Source organism: Spea bombifrons, chromosome 4 (assembly GCF_027358695.1).
Source record: "Spea bombifrons isolate aSpeBom1 chromosome 4, aSpeBom1.2.pri, whole genome shotgun sequence".
Lineage (NCBI taxonomy): Eukaryota > Metazoa > Chordata > Amphibia > Anura > Pelobatidae > Spea > Spea bombifrons.
In genome coordinates, this window is record NC_071090.1 from 31,285,744 (window position 1) to 31,308,436 (window position 22,693).

The window sequence follows — 22,693 nt, forward strand, 5'->3', positions numbered from 1 at the left end:
GGGATATTCACTTCATCATTGTATACACTCATTCTTAGCTCAGGTCATATGAAAGAAGTGGTTTTAGACAAAGGTGATGTCTTTCATTTGGCCAACATAGAAAAAGAGTCAGAGCCATTAAAGACATCAGAGGTTTCTTCAGCAGATATGAAGAAGAGACATCTGAGGTTCTAGGAGTTTATATTACTAAAACTATGTTTTATTGGGGGTACGGGCAATACAAAAATACAAGAGCCACGTATCTGCATGTAGCCACTGATAATTCAACACTGTTTTTAACAAAGTTGGGTTTTGTCCATTACCCAACTCACGTCCTCCATACGTCATCCGGCAAAAACCCAGCTTAAGTAGCTAGTACATCTGTCATTTCGTTCCACAACAATTGTCCAACCATGTGTCACAACAACAACGATATGTGGAGGAACAAGCAATAAATCCTCAGTTTTTCAATGTTGGTATTTCTCTAGATTTTATAGAGTTTCAGAGGTCTGGTTGTATTCCGAACAGTATTCCGAACAGTGATCCCTTGAAACCTTCTCGATGGGTGTGTATAACGGAATCTGCTTATGTGCCATCTGCAGCCACCAACATTTCTACTGTAACCATGTCACATGGAGCAACAGTAAACATTAGAACCACAAACAACATCACTACATTTTTAAAATCTTTTTTTTTTCTTAAAAACTTATTTACAATCAAAAGTCAGATCAGTATGATTAAATGATGTGTGGATAATGGTGACCATATCAGCCATATTTTTTTAGGATACAAATGATTGTCAGGGTCCATCCAGGCTGCGGAGCTGCATATCTCTGTTTTTCCCTGCCTCAGTTCCCATGTTTTGCTGTGATCCATTCCTGGATTTCCCTATGCTCTGTCCTGTACCTCTGATTCCTTGATTCCAGTCTGCTCTTTGCTTCAGTTCTGTTTCCTTTATAAGGAGTGTCCCACCAGTTTGTTCTGTTTGTCTCAGTCTGCAGTCTAAAGGTTTGTCCTTCTCGGTTCTGTGTTTGGAGTACTTTGTCGTAGTGGTGGGCTAAGCATTCTATGGACATACGATGTGACGGAATCTCCAATTGTTATCACGTAGTCCTAGGGTAGTTCCTGTATTCATGTTTGTCTGTCTCTTATGTACCTTTGCCCTCCTTCCCTGAATCATCTGAGGATTTTGGTTCCTCTCTCCTCTCCCTATGTCCCAGTTAAGATGTCCTATCCTTGCTTAAAGGAGAAGCGTCCGAGGATTCTGGCTCCTCATTCCTTCCCCTGTGTTCCTTGCCTTGTTCCCTGTCCTTTGTTGTGCCCTGTATCATGTATGTCTTGTATGGTTATGTTCCTTGCTCGGTCTCCCTGTTCCTTGCTCTGTCCTCCTTGCTATGTTTCCATTATATACTCTGCTTAGCTTCCATACTCCCAGGCTGCAGCATCCTGCACATGATTCTAGTGCTATGTCTCATGCCTGCTCCAGGGTGCCTGCAGGATATCTTCAAGTTTTGTTTGTTTTGTCAGATCCAAGTTTTGTTCGGATTTCCACATCCAGCCAAGTTTAGTTCTGCTTTGTTCTAGACTACATCCGCTGCTATGTCAGGGTGCTGGTATGTAGCTGCTCAACCCTAGATGCCCACCTGGGAGAATGCAGTCGCCCTGCATCAGGCCCTGTCCAACTCCACTACTGCGCAATACCTCCTGAACTCCATCATTGGGCGCTCTGGGTCTTTACAGTCGTCTGTATGGACCCGGTTCCTGACAATGATTTTCACACAGGTAAAGTGATCGCCTGCAGTATGTTCCTACCTGGGAACTCTCTCCTGCTACCCGTAACACCCCTAGTGGGAAGGAGGTCCTCCTGACGTTGGTGGACAGTCACGCTGACATCGCAGGACAGGACACACACAATTTTAGAGGGGAAGTGGGCAAGGAGTGGCACAATGCTGGCTTGACAACCCAGAGTTTCCCCGCAGCGACGCATCGAAGCTGCAATTCACTGTAAGGGTCCAGGAAAGAGTTCCCATGTACGAGTATGTTGGATGCATAAACTCATGGAGACAAGGAGATAACTCTCCTTATAACTCAGTTATACGTCCAACATAGTGCAGGGCAGCACTTTACATGTGCCGGTCAGCATGAAAGAAAATATACCGGTATATGTGCCCATGAAAAAATGAGTGATGTACTTAGTTGCAACAGTGAACTGCAGACATCAAACTTTGTGCTCTGTGATTTATACGCACAGGAACTCAGATTTTTCATTTGGGAAAAAAAAAATACTTCCTTAAATAGTTACAGCTACTGGCAAATTATTATTTATATTTGGAGACTCAGACCTCCACTCCAATCTCATGTCATGACAATTTAGATTGACTTTGGTCTAACAGCCTTTGGCACTCTGGCTATGACTAGGTCACAATTAACAACCCCTTAACGTTGCCTCTGGCTGAGAGTGATGAGAGCAGTAATACAACAAAAGCTGAAGTGCCTTTGTAAAGTAAAGAGTCGTTTTATCAGCCCTCAGTTTCAGTGCAGAGCTTAACAAAGGAATATATAAAACGGCTGACTTGTATAAAAAGAGACAGAAAAAATTGGGGGATGTAGAAATAAGATTCTTGATTTATTTGGTTTCCTGGGGGGCGGGGGAGCTTGCATGACAGGAACATTTAGGTCAGTCTGTGGGTGCATTTCTATAGCACGCAGATGTTTTCCATACATTTCTACAGATCAGGAGACAAGCCCTGAAAATGGAAACTGTGTCCTAATTTCACCTTCCCTCCTGCAACAAAGGCAAATTATTCCATATCGCTTTGTTAGTTTGGTTAACACCCTTGTTTAAACGAAAATTTGGAATAGATATGTTTTCTGGGAAAGGCAAAAAGATGATGTCATCAAATAATGGATTATTGTATCAGTATATTGTTCATATGGAAGGATCATACGTCTTTTGGTTATAACCCTATATTTTTCAACTTTATGCAGATCGCAGCCAAATGGTGGCAGGGGATATAACTTTAGCAGATCAACCTTTTAAAACCCTTCTGTCAACAGATGCCACATTTGCCTACATAAAGTCATTCAGAGCCACTGTGTCAGAGATTGAGACTGGACCCATAGATAGAAGTCTGATAATTACATAATGCCTGAAATGCTTTACTCCTTTGTTACTTGCGGAGCTGGGAACTTACTAGGTTTCATCTTAAGGCTATAGATAAGATCCTGCTTAACCAGGGCCTTGAGTTGGCATCTTCAGTCTTAGGACAGGGGAACAAAAGTTGGTCAAACCCACTCCCACTAATGTTCTGCCCACTCCCCACCCAAATCCCAGACCTTTAAATTCCATTTGGGGCTATCTATGCACTATACATGGTTATGCCTGCTCATTTCCCATGGCTGCACCCCTTTCTGACTCCTGTAAGGAGCTGGGGAGGGGGAACTCGGAGTGGCCAACCATGGGACATCCCCTGATACGATTATACGTGTAATATATACAGGGAACTTCCAGCAATGTTAGGCTCATCCGTGTGACATGGGGTTACACAGCATTGAGCATGTGCGTAAGGGTAATCAGGTTTTAATTTAAGAAAGACAACAGGTTTAGTAAGGCTTTCATTCCCTTTGTAGATCTCAACGAGCAGACTTGCCAAGTCCTGTCGGCTTCAACTGAACCGCGAGCCTGCAAATAGTAACAGCACTCTCAAGTACGTTAAGCAAATAAACATTTTATTCTTTCCTCTAAGGGCTTAATCACATAAAAACAACAACTTTTAAAAAGTTTTTGTGCCTGTTTTGGGTCACATGACAAAACTTCTTGAAAAAGTTATAAATAAAACAAAATAAAAACATGATTAAATAATTATTTAAGATGCCTCGCAGAAATAATTAATTATTTAATTATTTCTAATGCTACATTTATTTCCAAAAGTGTTACATTTAGCAGAGTGGGTGGAACAGCACTTTTAAAAGGTCACAGCAAACTGTTATGATTCCTTGCAAAGGTAACAAAATAAAGGTCTCAATGTTTTTTTGGGGGTTTATTACATATTTTATTTAATTTTACTGTTGTTCCAATTTACCTATTTAAAGGCGAGCGATTAATGTGTTGTTTAAATACTAGAGGGTTATGGAGTGCGTTGGTAAAGTGGTAAATCCGTCATGGAGTCATGGAGTCATGCACAGCCCCAGCTTTCCCAGCAGAGCGAAAGCGCGTCTTTTTTTGCTTTTGCCTGTCAAATCTATATGGTGTGTGCACAATTCTATTTAAAGATCTTTGACCTGTTACATAGAGCACAGATTTGAGATAAACCAGCGTTTGTGTGTCTGTACAAAAGGCTGTGTGTTCCAGACCATTCAACTTCCTTGGCAACAGACATGCATTGCTGTTCTCGTCAGTGTCCTCTGCCCCAAAGCTGCGTGCTAGACTTTCCTTCTGAATACCAGGCTTTATTAACAATAATACAGAAACTTTCTCGGACAAAAAAAAGAAAGGTCAAACAGAGATATACGGCAAATCATTTCTACAGAACGTGGAAATTTGTAGTCATAATCTCTGCTAATCATAGAACTCTAGTAAGGTTTCCTTTAGTTTAGCCTCTGATCTCAAAAGGTGCTCTAAGGACGTGGGAATGAGAAATAAGAGGAAGGCCATTCCAGTCATCTTTTAAACCCAACGCCTCCCAACTTGGCAGAGTGGTAGTGCCAGTGAAGGGCAATGAAATGATTTCTCATACTGCTAGTAACAAAATGTGACAAGTGCTTTGGATGTCTAAAAAAATGTAATAAACCAAGAGCTTCTGCAGGGTTACTGGTAATGGAGAACAATTGAAAGCAATAGTAAATAAGTCTATTGCTTTTAGATATGGAAACATACCATTCAGGGCCTCACAGCACACACCATATCACGAATATCCATGCCTCGGTTGGATGACTGGTCTTAGAAGTTCAACAAATCTTTGACAGCTTTGTGTAGAAGGCAAGCTAGAAAATGACCTCACGTGCACACTGTCAAACCTTCATCATGTCAGATTTGGTTAGCTACACCAGTCACTTCGTAGAAAACAAGGTCTTCAGGGGCACCGAAAAAGCATTGACTTGCATGTAAGTAGTCTTCAGACAGACTCCCCAAAATACACTTACTTTTTACTTCTTTTTAACCTGCTGGGTTAAAAATGTTTTCTACCAAAAAGGCAGAAATAAATATATAAGGTTATTTAAATATATCACCTTAGAGTGTGCAGAGCCAGTGCATATTTCCCCTTTGGCAGACCAGGCCAATTTGTTTAGTATTCATATAATTAGATATAGAGGAAAACCTACATATTTCCATAGATACCTAGTTTACGTTATAGTCAGACAGTGCTAAGAATAAATGCCAAGCAGAAAAAGGAACTAAAACCAAATAACTTTATGAAAAGCCCCCACCCACTAAATGTTTCCAATATGTTTGGTTGTACATGCATGTATATTTCACAGGAACACCATGATGATGACAGCACACAACATGTAGCAGCATAGACAAGGCAAGGGATTAATTCTGCCAACGAAATACTCAAAATAGACACGTTTCATCATATAATATTTAGGATCTGGGTTTTTATCACCAGATAACAGATCAGCTGGCAGCATATCATCACCTTAACTCTTTCACAAATGCTACCATGGTAGCAGGCTGACATATTAGGCTGTGCGATCCATGGACTAATTCCTGCCTAGAGGCAGGGATCAGATATTTTTTTGTTGTTGGAGAAGCTTCAAACTTATCTGTGACCAATCGGCGGCATCATTCTCTTCACTGTAGACATTGCCTTTGTCTGGGAGTGGTGAAACATGGTGACTTGTCATAAAGGACACAACAGGAAAGGATTTGCAGGAGTTATTAAAATCGAACCTAAAGTGTCATGTGATTGGTAGGCATCCCATTTTGCTGACTGTCCACCACATAACTAGTTGGTACTGATGGGGTTAAGACCATCTAAATCTCTTTCTAGGCACCATGTAACAAGGGATAATTTTTGATCTAGTGTCTCTCTTATCTCAACATTCATCCTGTGCATTACACTGGCAGGACTGAGCAACCAAAAAGCCCAACGTAGCCTGTAATTTCTATTGCTTTAAAAAATTACACAAATATTTTACATTTGGTTCACTTCACCAACACTCTACATTTCACCCAATAAATAAGATGAACGGGACCATCCACAAACTGAACTGTCTACTACTAGTATACTACTATAGCATACTGAAGTCATTACCTACAAACAGCCTCAAAAACGAACAAATATTCCTTTGAAAAGGTAGTACAGTTGGAAAGCAAGTTTTGGAATAGCTGAAAAGCGGGTTTCTGCAATGGATGTTATGTTTATGTGCAAAAGGGCTTAGCTCACAGAAAAAAAGAACAGAACAAACCCAGATGCATTAGTGCGGAGACCAATGTTTTGGCTGTAAAGTCTGAGCGCTGCGGACTGCTGATTCATATTGTACAGAACTCAAAGTTGCTGACATAGACCCACAGCCCTTAATGACTTCCAGAACTAGCAGGCAGTTAGACAAATACTGGAAGGAATACTTTCAGGGAGTGTAAGCAAATTAAATTCATACCAGTTACCCATCACATATACAGTAGAAAAAAAAAACAGAACATAATTTAACAACATCACAGGTAAAAGCAGTAAGATGAATATCTTGGAATAGGACACTTTTTGGTTGGGCATTACGATCGTTGCCACAGCTGCAGTTGTTGAAGACTATGAGCTCCAATCTGCAGCAGGCATATTTCAAATCCCAACCATGCTAAATGTTAACAAAAATAATAGTAATATAATAAAAATTTGATCTATACATATAAGAATTTGCCCAGGCTCCAATAGTACCTGGACCATCATTCCGTGTCATAGGGCAGAAACAGCAGTGGAATATGATGCTACACTGTGAGGGAGGACCTGAATGAGATGTGTGCAGGGTCAAGCAGAGATCTCCATTCTTTCACCCTCCCCATGAAAATGGTACAGGAGAAGGGGCACCATTCATAGCAGAATGGCTGTGGACCACAGGTCTTACCCCCTGGTCCACCCAAAGTTTACAACTAAGGAGCGGTATTCTGCCAAGGGTCTCTATGCTATACATACCTGGTAAGAAAGGGATAATTCTTTGTTTTGGGTCCTTCTGACCACCTTCCACTGGAAATTTGTCCAACAGTTGCATCTGTAAAACACATTAAATGGAATATAAATGCCCAGGCAAATAGAAGCAGGTGATTCACACTGATCAGTATTCAGTATTGGCAATCCATCTGTACAAAACACAAATTTTGTTACACCATTAAATCTACCATTTGTTCATGGATCACTTACCATTGTTCTAGTCATTCGACACACAAAAAGGAGATTTTTATTCTATTAGTAACTTTATGGGAAATTAATATTTTTGGCCAAGGTTCCCCATAAAGAAAGCCAGGCACTTAATTTGCTAGTAATTCAACCCAACTTTGTCCATACACCATCTGTGATATGCTAAATTCTCCTTTTTGGAGGCTCAGTGTGACAGATTAGTATAAACTATACAGTAATAAAAGAAAGCATGCTGGTTATTGTTCCACTAAGCAGACTTTTTTCCCTCAGCCACATCAAAGAACAGTTCCCACGTAATAAGCAGATCTACACTCAATTTCTTTCAATAAAGAATAAAAAATGGCTATAAATTAAGTGGGAAGTGTGAACAATTAGGGATTTAAAGCATGCAAATTAAAACATTTTGTTTCTTAAGTGAAATCTCTTTGGGGTTTATTAATTAAAGGGAAAATTGATAGGAAAGATTGCAAGAGAGCTGTGTTTCAGATCCTTGACTTTACTATACTTTACGAATTCCAGTGTGCTTCTATACCAGGCACAGGTACCAGGTAGCCAAGGCAGCTGTCTGTGGAGCTTTGATCAGGGGGTGCCCCAAGGTTGTTTATACAGACATCAGCTTCAATGCTCCCTCGATTGATGCAGAGCGCCAAGATATGATGTCATATCCCGGTACCCAGCACTGAAGCCACAAGCACAGCGAGGGAGCACAGAAACAGAGTTCTGAACGAACATACCTCATGCTCCTGCCATGGAACCACCATCTTAAGAAAAGAAAGAAAAGGGAGAGATGATAGTAGGAAAGGGAAGAGATTAGGAGATAATGAGAAATAAAATAAGGAAGGGGAGGGATAATGAAAAATAAAAGAGATATGGAGAGATAGGAGGAGGATAGATAAGGAGAAAGAAGAAAGATGAAGAAAGAGTGGTGAATTATCTATTGATACCAGACTGCATAACTGGAGATATCTGTTGCAGACACTTAACATTTGTTCCTCCATATTACATAAATCACCCATGGCTTGAAGGCCATTGGGGTTTTTCCACTAAAGGGAGAGTTGAAAGGAGAGTGGACAAAGTTTGCAGTAGAGTTGCAGACTCAACTACCTCAGTTCACTATTTATTGTGAAGGGCCATCCGTAGCAAAAGTTTCAAGCAAGAAGGGCTGATCTGCCTCTGTATAATGCATAATCCATTGGACAAGTAGGCTTTGAAGAACTCTCATATATTTAACTATACATTATAAGTTTTCAGTCAAGCTCTTCCTGCAGCAGAAGCGCAATAGGATTGACTCTTCATAATGTAGATTATAGTCAATGCGTTGGAACACAACTCTTCGGGAATCTCTCATTGTCAACTCTCTCTCTTATGTTTGTACCACTGATTGACATGTTGAAGCTTTGTCAACTACTCGTTAATATGAGATTAAAATGTTTTGTGTACAATGTTATAAAGAGCAGAATCGGGCATGACAATGTCTTTCTGAGAGGCCAAAGGGGACCAAGGCTGAGAACTGAGATGATATGCTTCCTTTTGCTATTTTAGTATGATGCTCTTACTTATGATATCATGGAAACGGGTTAAACCCCTTTGATGTTGTTGCTATAAACCATGGAAATAACAGAACGTTTTAAGGAACCAAATATTCATCAGGCTTCACACCTCTAAAACACAGCAAGAGGTAGAACGCATAAAGAAATGATTCCCCCAAACTGCATGGGAAAAGGCAAAACACACTTAGCTAAATCCAGGAGTAGAAAGATACATGTAAAATATTGGTAATTTTATTAAATTTTATTTTATGTACTTCCCAATATTTTAAAAGGCAAAATAGGAAAGTGATTTTAAGGAGTGGTCAGTCATTGAAAAGAAAAAAAAAGTAATTTGTGTAATATATTAAACACTTAAAAAAACCAATGGGTGAGGGGATACTAGCTAAAAGATAGTTTCTCGCATTTCCCTAGTAACAAGACATAAAAAAATGCTGGCCTCAGTTTTTCCATACATGAACAACTGAAAGCCCTGGATTTAGCCACGTCAATTGGTTTATACTAGAATAAGGCCAACCACATTTTGGAAGATGCAAAAACAAATCCTTTCTTTGAGAGGATAACAGCTGTTGTGCTGATGGCGGTCCAACATGGATAACCACTGTGAATTAAGCCAAGAGGAATAAAGGCAAGAAAAGTCGATGAAAAAAGTTCAAGGTCGGCTTACAATTATTTACAGTACTCCGGAGGGAAGAGAAACTGACCTGTCAAGAGAATTCTCAATTCACCTATCCTAGAAATCATGTATAATTTAAATGGCTTTAAAAAAAAAACGCCCAGTCAGCAGCCTCTGGCTTCCCGAAAATATTTAGATTTTCAGTCTGCTGGGTTTTCCTGTACTAATACATCCCAACATATTTCATCCTCCTTCGTGGTGCAAAGGAGCCAGACTTAGCAACCGCAGAGAGGGTCTTGAACTCTCAAATTATAAGACTGTTGTGACATCTGGTGTAAAGATGGATGTTCTTTCAAGTTTTTTTAAGACATAAAATAGTCTAGCTATGCAAAGTAAAAAATGAAATACCTTCTGTGGAACAAAGAACTGAAAAAGCATAACTTAAGGATCTTTTAAATTTAGTACCCAAATTAAAAATTCCCCAGTGTATTCTACGACCGTAGGAAGGCGCATCAAATAACTTTTCTGCCTTTGATCACAGTTATTCTAAATAGAAGTGTGTTAGTGATAATAAGGTTTAGATCATAATAAATTATTTTTTTCCCCATAACTATTCAGGGTCCAAAATAATCAACACAAATGTAAAAGTAAAAAAAAAAAAAAAAAAAAAAAAAAGTATTTATTTAAAATATAGCCAATAAATGCATCCATTCATAAAATTGTACATAAGACATAACAAATAAAATTGTTAATAAGTATTTCAATTTGTTCAAGAGAGATGATTTACAGAAGAAGACAATGGGGATCTTGAAAAAGAAAGCATAAAAAATAAGCTATAACTATAAACAGCAAGAACCAGGATTTCAAAAGAAATATCACAAAACACGTGGTTCATGATCGAGCTATTTAAGTTATAAAAAATCTAATAAAATGCACTGCACTGAAATATTCGGAGGCGAGGTCCCATAAAGCATTATTTAACATGTGGGGTTTAAAATGATTTCTAAATTAAGAAAAAAAATATAAATGATTTTATAATGGTCCAATCAAAGCTAATAAATTGATGCGCACCTCTTCTCTGACCCAAAAGCAAATCATCCAATTTTTCATTGGATCTCACTCGATTCCCTCTGCAGTCAATAGATATTTTTGTGGCATTAGTGACCAGACATCAGAAATCATGGAAGACTGAAGGCTTTTTTTCATACATTCGGTATATCCTTGAAAACATTAGGGTGATTTCCTGACTAATCTTATTATACCACTGTTCAGCCCCCCGGTTTCGTCTGGTGGGATGACTAAGATGCTAGTTGGCTATAAAGAACTAACACTTGGAATGTTCTGACAAAGTACATACAGATAATACAGATAATTGCGGGTTTGATGTTCTATCTTTTCTCAGAGGAATTCAAATTATAATATTTTTACAATAACCAACAAGACAAATGTATAGGTTTTTAGAGTTCCTTATACAGGCTGTGCATAATGCATTCAAGTTCCCGAAATATAAAGTCTAAAACGCAAAAAGGAAGAGCACACAAAATAATTGTACATCAATAATAAATGAGGTGCAGGCAGATGAGGTTTGGCCTGTAAAACCACATTTTGGTAATGAAAATGTAATCACTCTTTAAAAATATATAATGATAATGAATTTTAATTTATTTCTAAAGAGTTTGACAGCTGAGTGGTTCTTATCTGCCGTCAATTCCGACTTTATAAAAAATTTTAAATAGAAAGTGCAACAGAAAAATATGTAGTGGCAAGTATTTCTTAAAATAGAAATGGTCTTTTACACTTAAAAAAAAAACTGTTGCCATGACCATTGTATCATTAGGCTGCCTGCTCTACGCACCAATATCCGTCACATGGATCTAATTGATTATTATTCTCCTGCGTTTAGAAAGTATGGTGACCACATCTGCCATATTCTCCAGGACACATATTTTTTACATATTGCTGACCAGCCCAGATAAAATACTGTCCTGCTGGGGATGTATATCTGACTAATTGGTTCCCTTCCATGAGTCCCACATACCGCAGGGCAGCACCTTATCTGAGCACGTCAGCAATACGTAAAAGTTATAGGTGTCCTGGAAAACATGGCCGGTGGGGTCACCCTATTTAGAAGCTGCCATACTGTCACCTTTCCAGGTCATTGCCTCCACTTTAAAGTGTAAATGAGAGTCTTTTGTCTGTAATGTGATATTTTGTCTGATTCCATGTGTAGCTTGAAACCCAACGGTTAAGAAAGGCAAACTGTGAACACGATCTGTAGCATTCAATCCAAGTAACATCATGAACAGATTCAAACCTATTTCTCCATTTGCTAGCATGTAAGAACAAGTTGGTAAGGTAAGACAAATTGCCCAAAGCAACAGAAGTTGTGTAAGAACCTACTCCACATACAACCCAATGGGGAAAAACAAAATATTTTTTAAGCATATTTAGGACCATGTTATGAAGTACTGTTCTACATTTATTTAAACCCAGCTTTCTGAACACCTCGAAACAACATGCCAGAGTAGAAAAGAACAGAGGGGTTTGGGTCTCAGAAAGGGATTCTTTGGAACTGTCTTTCATAAACCAATGTCTAATACCTCATTACAGTAACACTTTAATCAATTTCAGAAAGCATGCGACAAAAGCAAAAATGTATAATTTACAAAAGTACAAGATACTGGATGGTAGCCAGATCTTAACATCTGGTTAGTTAGCAACCTCTTATGACCCAAGAATACAATAATTCAAGAAAAAGAACACAAGCTTCTCTCTACCAAGTCAGCAGAGGTCTGTTTAATTTTTGTCATTTTAAAGACCCTGTCAAACCACTCTCAAGAAGCTTTCTACAGCAAAACATCCAGGGACAGACAAGACACGGATTTGTTAGAAGAAAGACCATCGTGTCACAACATACCTGCCAATATAATTAAGGGACTACAGACTTTTTCAATGATAAACCATCTTTTTTATAATTAAAATGCATACCATACACAGGAAATAGTTTTGTGGTCATGTAAAACTCATGTATGAGCAATGATCCAAAGCTAGCAGTCATCTGCGAAGAGACGTATAAGCTGAAGCTCAGCATAAATAGAGGAAATTAGGTTCTGGACCTACTGACCTGTAACAAAGCCAACCATTGCCTTTGATCAGTCAGTGGAGAATCTTCTGTAATTAATAAGCAATTACTGTAGGTCTCCCTTTCATTTGGTAACAAAAGACTGGTTTTGCTATCAGGGCAAATAGGCAGCTGGAAAATCTAGACTGATGTATGGCGGAGACGGGGAAAAATAAGGCAGACCTCATGTAACTGGATGACAGACTCACTGTATTATTATTATTACTCATTGTTCTATATAGCATCATTATATTCAGCAGCGCAGTACAGTGGGATTTATAAACATGTCAGACTAACTGCCCCACCAGAAATATTCCACAGTTAACCGCAATTTTGGACAACGAATGCAAGCATGGAGAGGTCACAAAGGCTACTGTACATTAATAGTTACAGAAACGTTCATTTGTGTGCTTTTATTTTCCTTTGACGTTCTGGATATGATCAAGAGGAGCAGAATAAGAAAAAGCCAGCCTTGAGGCAGTGCTTCATCTCTCACTTGATCTGTGTAGCCAACATCATTTCACAAATGCTGCCATTGTCACAGACCAAACAGCCTGAACTGACCTCCGTGGGGTCTCAGACTGCCCCTAATAGCGCAGCATACTGATTGTACCCTAAGTGCCGACGCAGGGACAAATTCGGCCCTGCATTGAGTCGCTGTTTGCTGAATACAAAAAGTCGCACACTGCAAGTGTATAAGAACGTAAATATATCCAGCAGCAATGTGTATGTAAATTAATGGGCGCTGCCCTAAAGATTGCAGGGCTGCATTTCATCGCCAGTCTGGACCTGCTGCTTGTGTCTAAGGAACATCAATGCATTTTGTCAACTTAAGGTAAAACATATAGCACAGCAGCAAGCGGATCCAAGCATTCATAGCACTGTGCTCCCATAAAAATTGCAGTAATGGATGCGGCCACCTGTCAGAATGAGAGGCAAAAGTTGGGCAAATTTCCACTGCATAACAACCCCAGATGTGCAACCCAGTCATCAAGGGCCTTATTTTAAGCTGCATTTATTACCCTTCTAGGCACAAATAAGCAAGGAAGGCAACATCTGGACTCACATTTACCCTTGAGGTCGGTACCCTGGGTGTACTAATTTTAGTTGTTCAAATTAAAAACTCCTTATATTCACCCTTTAAGGATTTCTTGTGATCCACCCCAAGTGTAAAGGTCATTCCCGACATGGACTTCTTTGCTCTTTTTTGTCTAGAGGCATACCAACTGCATCCTAGTGACAAGGCCCATGATGGTTGAGATGTATGTCTGAGGTTCTTGGTTACCTCATGCAGAAGCAATTTTAAAAAGTATATAAACGGCTTAACAGTAATATGTAGCGAAACTGATTTAGCAATTAGAAGTGCAAGAGGTATTGGTTGCTTCAGGCAGATAACAGCATATTTTAAGATAACGACATATTTTTGTGGTTCAGTGTTAAGCACGTTAGTAGTTTCCATAAACACAATAGATTTTAGCGAATTTTCTTTTGATAATAAGACTATATATGGGTATTTACACAGATTTTCATAAACCTCATAATAGGGCATGGGCGTCCAACGTGCAGCCCACAGGCCAAATGCGGCCTGCCGGAACTTGAGGTGTGGCCCGTGTGAGATCTGCAGCCAGGGCAACTGACAGGTTCTACTCGGACGTGGGCAAATTTGTAAGGGAACACCAACTGGAGGGAGTTAAACCAGACCTGTGGTTACCCCGTGTGATCCACAAGTTCATCAGAGCCAAAGACACTATCGAGAACATCCCAGGGCTCCCCGACGCCACAGCCAAGACTGTCTGGGCTAACGTGTCGTCGAGCAGGCTAACCAACAGACATAAAGACATGGCATGGATGGCCATTCAGGGAGGCCTCCCCCTAAGGACATTTATGCATGCCAGGGGGCTGTGCAGATATAGACACTGCCCACAGTGCATTGTGGAGGAGGAGACTTCCCTCCACTTGTTCTGGCAGTGCCCGTTTGCACAGGCCTTGTTCAGAGCCCTGGAGCTGGATCTCAAGGACTCTATCGAGAGAAAATACCTGTCCTACCATTCGGTACTTTACGGACTTTTCCCAGGGACACACACGGAGAGCGCCATTGAGGATGCTTGGCGCCTCATGTGCTGCGTAAAGGACGCTTTATGGTTTGCCAGGAACCGCCTGGTGCTGAGGAGGGAGCAGGTCACAGTCCGTGACTGCCGCAGGCTTATCCACAGCCTGCTGAGAGACTACTCTCTCAAGGACAGTCTAGAGGCTGAAGACTAGCCCCGTTCTCCTCAGCCCCCTTTCCCCCCCCCATTTCCCCAGGTTATGTTCCACTAAGTGCTAACCATATGCGCCACGTCTGGGAATGTAATTGTACACTGCTTCTACTGAGCTTTCCGTAAACTGAAGTCGTACTGTAACGTGTATTGCCCTGCGCTGCGTCGCAGTACTGCTTATCGTCTATCTGTGCTAATATTACTGTCCTATGTATTCCTGCTAAAACAGATTGATGTCTGTTTTACCATAAGCAGTTTTGTATAATAAACTTAAATACAAAAAAACTGACAGGATTGCAAGAGCCCCGCTGCTTACCTGTGGGTCTTTCGCACGGTAGTGTCTTTCGTACCGCACAGGGGAAGCGGAACCCAGCAGAGTCACATGGATTTACGTCCCATCACATGACTCCGCTCCATTTCTGCTTCCGGTGTGCGGTACAAGAGAAGCTGCTCGCGAGCAACTCAGAGGGAAGCAGCAGCCCCTGCGCAAGTCTGCAAGTGAGATCTGCAGTGCAGGTAAGGGGGTGGGGGTGGGGTAGTGTGTGTAATTGAGGGAATTAATCTGTGAATGAATGAGTATATGAATGAGTGTACGTGTGACAGCATGGAAGTGGGGGGGGGCACAAGGAGGCTGTAAGTGACCCCATTCTGCTGGCAGCATCAGTACACAAGGGGGCAGCTAATCAGGTTTCAGCATGTATTGGCTGACTTGGAATGATAGGAGTATGATTGCTACGGCAATCACAGTCCTATCATGCCCAGGTTCCTGCATTTACTGGTTGCCTGGGCATGACAGGAGTGTGATTGCTGTTAACAATCACCCCTATCATGACAAATCAGCCAGCACATGCTGGAACCTTGGTATGCCCGGGCATGATAAGAGTGTGATTGCTAACAGCAATCAGACTCCTATTATGCCCAGGTTCCTGCATTTACTGGTTGCCTGGGCATGAAAGATTAGCCCCTGAGCATATGCATTTCTGATGAAGTGGCCCGCTGCAGAAAAAACTTGGACACCCCTGTCCAAGGGGGTAAACCTTGCACTTACATTTTTTATTTCTCTAAGATCAGCTTAAACATTGACTGTCGGCATTATAAGTGAACTACTTGCATTAGGGGGAATGAAAATCACCTGAAGACACACACCTGCCCATATAATATAGTATAGAATCTTATGTGATGGGATTGGGAGTACATCAGTACGCTTAAAAAAGTAATCATACACGGGATGCCACAATTTAGCGCCACTAATCCTTTTCAGTAAAATATGCAGTTTGTAAATAGAGTAAATAACACAAAACCTTTACTTTTCCTCTCAATGATACTGCAGGGCATTTTTAGTCAGCAATTTGTAAAAATTGTGTGTCCTGGAAGACATGGCTGATGTAGACACCATAATGCCCACACCCTTGTGTATTGCCCCCAGCCAGCCCCACATTGTATATTTCTCCCCCACCCAGCCCCCCTTTAGTATTGATGTGATGCCCCCAGCAAGCACCCCCGTTGTGAATTAATGCCTCCACACTCTTGCATATTGCCCCCCCCTTTAGTATCATGTCAGCCTAGGCAACCCAGATTGCATCCACAGGACCTGCCCAACACCCAGATTGGAAGCATATGACTTGCCATCTTTGCCCAAAACAGCCTGCTTTTGGCATCCTAGCCTCAAACAGTCTCCATATGGCATCCTAGCCTTAAACAGTCTCCCTGTGCCATGCTTGCACCCCCCCCCCTTACACATCCATGCTCACACACACATCCGGCCCTGGTAGTACTCATATTTAGATTGAATAAATAAGTGTTAAAGATATCCTATTACCTAAACAGGTTAATAGCAAAGAAGTCAATTTCCTCCCTCGGACAAAGATTGGACTTCCTCCAGCACACAGTCATTGACAGAATTTTATTTTTTATGGTTACTGACTTCCTATGTTAATGCTGTAGGAAATATACATCCGTACCCATTAATATTTCATATAATCATGGGAAAAGAATCATTATAAAGTTAAAAAAACATGCATCTCCACAGATGTTCTATACCACACTTTTTCTTCATATGCACTTTCTACACCATTATACCATGTCTGTATTTTGATAATGCCAGTGTGGGTTTGGTAGTTCTTGTTTGTTTCATCATGCCAATGGTCATCCCATTAACGTATACAACAGAGCAGCCATATGAACCATTTAAAATTCACACATGCCTAAAATATATATAATGGATCTTTAAGTGGAATGAAAAAGGGTTATATAGATAGTCATAATGTATTTACCTGCATTACTGAATACATAATAGATTTTTAGGAACAAAACCATTTTCTGAAACTGCCCTTGGAGTAGAAAGACAAAAAAGGAAAACCACAGCCAGGTCACTTCACATAAACAAAACGTTTAATTGTAGAGAAGAGAACAGTATCAACCTCCACAGCCCACACTCCAAATGAGATCTTGTACCTATGCAACGGATATGGTGGTTACATGACGAGAGAGAAAGAAATCTAATTATAGCAGGAAGCCTGGAATTATTTCTCCAAAAGACTCAATTGATGTAGGCATTTTGTGTCACAGTCTGGAAAGTCTATGGGTGGGGGAAACATATTATAGAAATGTGCTTTAGCAAAGGGTGTTTTTGTCTCTAACAGACAGATAATATGTGTAACACTCCAAATGGTTTTGCAATCATGTTTAGAACGATGGTCACACGAAAGGATTCACAATTGCAGTGCAATGTTTAGATTACTGCATTAAGTGAACATTTACTACAATGATTTTGCACACTTAACCGCATACTGATTTGTCCCTTTCCACATGCCAGCTAAATACTATTATAGATGTGTTTGGTTGAACACATCTCCTGCACATGATCTACTCACCTCCTGTCAGCTCCGGTTCAGGGAAAGCTGGGGACAGGGGTCTGTACTGCCCCATGAACATGTGTGAAAAGACTTTCTCGTCACTGATTGACTGATTCAAGCTGCCAATCAGTGGTGAGAAATGTCAGACCATGGAAGAGGAGGACAGCTGTTGCAGCAGGACTGCAACTTCTAGGTCGGGTAACTGTTTTGTTTTTGTTTTGGAAGAATGCATAATAAAGCACTTACAGGAAATTTAATATACACATACCTAGGAACTATCCCCGTTTGACACGGAGAACTCCGGGTGAAGCGCCACTTCTCTGTTTCTCCGGGTCAACACCTGAATCGTCAGTTTTAAGACCCCTCTCCCCGCCCATTACAACTTTAAATGGGGGGGGGGGTTTCCCGCAATGTCAGCAGGAACCGAGTTCCCAGGTATGAATATAGATTCTTCTAAAGTGAGGTGTCGGGGACACTAGACTGTCTTTTTAAAGTGGAACCCCTGTCATTTTCTTTTAGCACTATCATAACAGGAGGACTTCATTAGCATGATCAGAAATAAAATCATCTCAAGATGGCGTTTGAGGAAAGGAAAGTCATCAAAAATATCACATGACTAACAAAAATGAAAATCCTAAAATGCATCATGTTATGCATCACTGTATTTTATACATTCTTTAAGACATAATCTCAATCAAGTTTCACATATCAGGGCATAGACATACTAATGAACATCTATGGTTGAAAGAAAACTAAAAGAAAACTCTTAGATAATGTGACGTAGGGTATCAGATGATACATTGACATAACAGGAAGCAAAAGATTTTCTTTTTTCTATAGCTTAAATTTTAATTCCAGACCTTTCATGTCAATAATTTAACTTTCCACTTTTCTTCTTACCTGCAGGTCAAAGAATTTGCTATATCTTCGGTAGATGACCTCTGTGGTGCCATTCGACCATGTGACCTTAATAATGTACACCTGTGTGGATAGAAAACAAAGGATAAAGATTAACTTCTAGTTCCCAATAAGGTACATTTTACAGATTGCCCAATTGTAAGATTTGCAGAGATGCTCGTAGCAGAAAAAGAGAAATAACAGCTTTGTTAAAAAATGTAGATTATGTTCTTCATCGTGAAACCACTGGAAGGTATCTCTTACCTCAAGTCATAGAATTATACAAAATATTAATGTACTCCCTGGAAATAGTATAAGGGAAGCTCAACTATAGCGTACAGGCCACGTGAGGACATGAGTCTTACTGTATGCCAACTTCTAGGACATTACGTCATTAGGGAAGGCCCATCATACAGGATCTGAATTTACAATATCAGTCAAAGCCTTGGCACAGGGAGAAATAAAATGTCCTGCTACCGACTGGCCCACAACAATGTGCAGACCCTCCAAATATTTGAATACAATCTGGAAGTCCTTTCTCTGTTGCCAGATGACATCACGCAATTAAGCAGTTTTGTTCCGCTTAAAGCCCCAAAGTATTTTGCACCATTACATCATTACTGGCCATCACCCTAAAGAAATTGAGCTCAAGCACTCATTTGATTGATAGCGGATACCGTTTTGTTTAAATTTCCAAAGCATTAAGTCATATTTCAGGGTGATATTTAAACCTTAGTATAGCTCTAGTCATATAAGGTTTTTCCGAGAAAAAAAAGCCTTGAAGTGATTTCTTAAATTAGAATGCTGTGACCCGCTTCAGCAACTAGAATTCCAACCCATAGCAGCCACTTCACAATGTAGGGTCTGTGAACGGATTAATCATATAACTTTAAATACACACTAGAACCTTATTATTATTAATTTGCTTTGAGGTCGCTGCATTGTCCCTAAATCAGACTCTGTTTCAAGAAAACACCCCTCTGACCACATGACCGATTATATGACACCATCCCCAAGAATCGGGTCCCATCTTTGATGTGCCAATAAGTTATGGTGGGGTAAGGGTGATGGAAACCCCCCCACTTAAAATAGGAATGGAATTCCTATAACTAAGGATCCTTATCAGTTAGGCCATGAATCACCACAGGGGTCCTTTGGGAAGATGACACCTCTAGCCAGAACAGATACAGAGGGCATTCACAAAGAAACACATTAAATCAACCTCAGATTAACTCATTGAATGCTTAAACAAATAAACTAACCACCTCTGCTGGGTTACCCTTCCATGCATCCACTACATTATATGAGTTAATCATGACACAAGGGACAGAGGTCAAAGAACGATGTGGGCATGTGTCACTTATACTGGTTGGCGCCAGCCCCGGGAGTAGGCACAGCCACTTGCCCACCTTACCTGAGGAACCTACTTGGAGCCCTCAGCTATAGAGCATCCAGAGGAGGCCTCATGGGAGCTACAGTGGAGGTCTGTGCAGCAACAAAACGCAGTGGGGGAGCTACCTGAGGCAGTGGCAAAAGGTACGCAACTCTTCTCCATCCGGAAACAAACAAACTATTACCGTATTTAATTTGAAGAAGAGACCTCTTAAGGTCCCAAAATGTTATATGACTATCTTTTTCTGTGTTGGCACAATGAAGGATATTCACCAATCATCATTTTTTTCCTTTATAGGGATACGTGAAGCAAGCACTGTTTGGCACATTGGGGCCCCACCTTCATGTACAAGAGCCTAGAGGCAGGTTCCACCAGAACTCTGCTGGCTTCCATACATACCAACGGCACTCTAGTCTGCTTAATAGGTTGAAGTATTAGCAAACTGGAATGATCGGCGCCAAGTAGCTCTGCACAATAAAGGGTGTTAGATTAAATACAAATGAACATAAATAAGTGCATGATTGCCAAGCCCTGTCATGAGCCTTGTTCCCAGTAGATAACTTTATCCACCTTTTCCATTAATAAATTATGTTGAAGAGTATTACAGTTTTATCACATTGTCTTCTACCATCTCTAATACAAACATGAACAGCTGTTAACAGGCTGGGATGGTTTTAAGGTCCGTGTAAAGGAACGTGTGTGGGAGGACGCCTTTATGCTGTACCAAAGTTTCACAAATTCAGTTACAGCACCGACAAAAACGTTGGAAAAAAAGGCAGCTGCGGCCATCATACTGTTTTTAGATTACGAGTCCCATGATCCTTTGCCAGTAACTAACTGAGGATCATGGGAATTGTAACCCAAAACAGCTGGAAGGTCTGAGCAGTCCAACTTTACACATACCGTCAGGCTTCCCCCTCTAGCACCAGATTAATCCTTTTCATGGAGAGTGTTGACAGAGGTTGCAGGAAGCAGCACATCAAGCAAAGAAAATCATGTCCCCAGAAGGCTCGGAGAGTATTATACAGAGCGAGGGGGGAAATAGCCACAAAAATTAAGCAACATGATTACAATATTTACACAAATGATTATATGTGTCATTTATTGACCTGTACTGCACTAAATGCTCATATGCACTAACCATTCTGAGCTAGGACACTCTGTTAGGAAAGAGGAGCAGTAGGAGGCATATGTCAAGTATGGGCCTTACACTACTTAAGCAACGTAACTAAAATTAGCTTTTCATTTGTTTTCTTAATGTTTGCTTACCTCTGTCTAACCTCCTTCCCCTTCTCATGCGTCATATATATTGCATGAAAAGTAAGATGGGTGGCCTCTAGTAGCTTTATACATCCATGCAGCTTCAGCAACATGAAGATGTGTTTTTTTTTATATTTATAAAGTAACACTTTGGCTTAATTTCCCTTTTCTACGGCATTAGTTTAAGGATTCTTCAAAGAAAGCTTTCAAAAAGAAGTAATAGGTACAATTATAAAATGAAAACCTAAGTAAACACTAATTAGCAGACTTTAAGAACGAATTTATTGGTCGCCGGCAGGAGCCTCCTCTAGCATCAACCAATTGGTTGATGCCAAAGGAGGCCCCCGCAGGTGACCAATAGAGTTGCTTGCACGGCCCTTTAACTCCCGACGGCGAACCTATGGATTTTCGCTCCCGTTAACCCCTCCGATGCTGCGTAGATAGGGAAGGGACCAGGGAGATTAGTAGACGAAGATTCTTCGTGTTGTGTGTCTTCGTATACGTTGCCGCCACCATGTTCGTATGTTCGGTATTCGGGCAGAACAACGAAAACGTACCCTTGGTGTTTTTATGTTCGCCCGAATACGAATGTACAAGTCTACTAATTAGCACCCCAGTCTGGCGACACCATTGGGCCAACTGGTTAAATGTCCACATATCTTTATTGCTAGTCGTGCTACAGACCTGTCTTTTAGCTTGAGGTCGCTTGCTGGGTGCACAGTGGCTGCATATATCCAGAAAGCCACCGCACATACATTGATTTATTGACTGCTGGCGTTAAAGTACCAAAACCCATTTGATATACAATGTCCCAGGGTGGGTCATTAAAAAGCTAGTAAGGATGGAGTTATGAGAACATAAAAAAGTTGAGTTCTGATTTTGCAAAAGAGAAAACTGTAGGAGTTCTTTTTTGCTGACACAGATAGTATTTAAATGTTGTATTGCATTTCATAGGTATTAAAGTGTTCAAGGTCTGATACGTTTCAGCTTTTACAGCAGCCTTTAAATTAAATTAATACTATTTTCCTTTTGGGGGGGGGGTTGTTACCAAAACCTGCACAGATTTTTTACTTCTTCAATGCTTACAGATGACCTTGGCAAGTGTTACTTTTAGAACCTACTCTGACACAATAAAATGTCTATATTTTTTAAGAGCCGAACTTAATGTATATTCACATAGAACACTTTGTCATCAGCCAGGCTGATGTACATCAGGATGTTTTATAAACATCCATGGGTCCTGTTTTCCACAGGACAGTCCTGATGTTCATGGTATTGTCCCACTGAGTAGCCCCACTGTCCTGTTTTTAAGGGCAGTGGGGATCATGGGCCTATTGGGGATCTTCTGACGTCCCCTGACTGCCCCCAGGAACTGGAAAATAAATGGCTTTATAGCCCCATATGGATTTTTCATA

At 40.5% G+C, this 22,693-nt stretch overlaps 1 protein-coding gene across 1 annotated transcript in view; it reads right to left on the bottom strand.

The window, feature by feature from the left end:
* Positions 1–22,693, bottom strand: part of SH3PXD2B (SH3 and PX domains 2B) — a 66,675-nt gene that overhangs the window by 28,787 nt on the left and 15,195 nt on the right. The window contains exons 2-3 of the mRNA XM_053464706.1: positions 18,629–18,709; positions 7,110–7,185 (exon numbers count right to left, since the gene is read on the bottom strand). Of these exons, the coding sequence (XP_053320681.1) occupies positions 7,110–7,185; positions 18,629–18,709 (157 nt within the window). The remainder of the gene's footprint in view (positions 1–7,109; positions 7,186–18,628; positions 18,710–22,693) is intronic.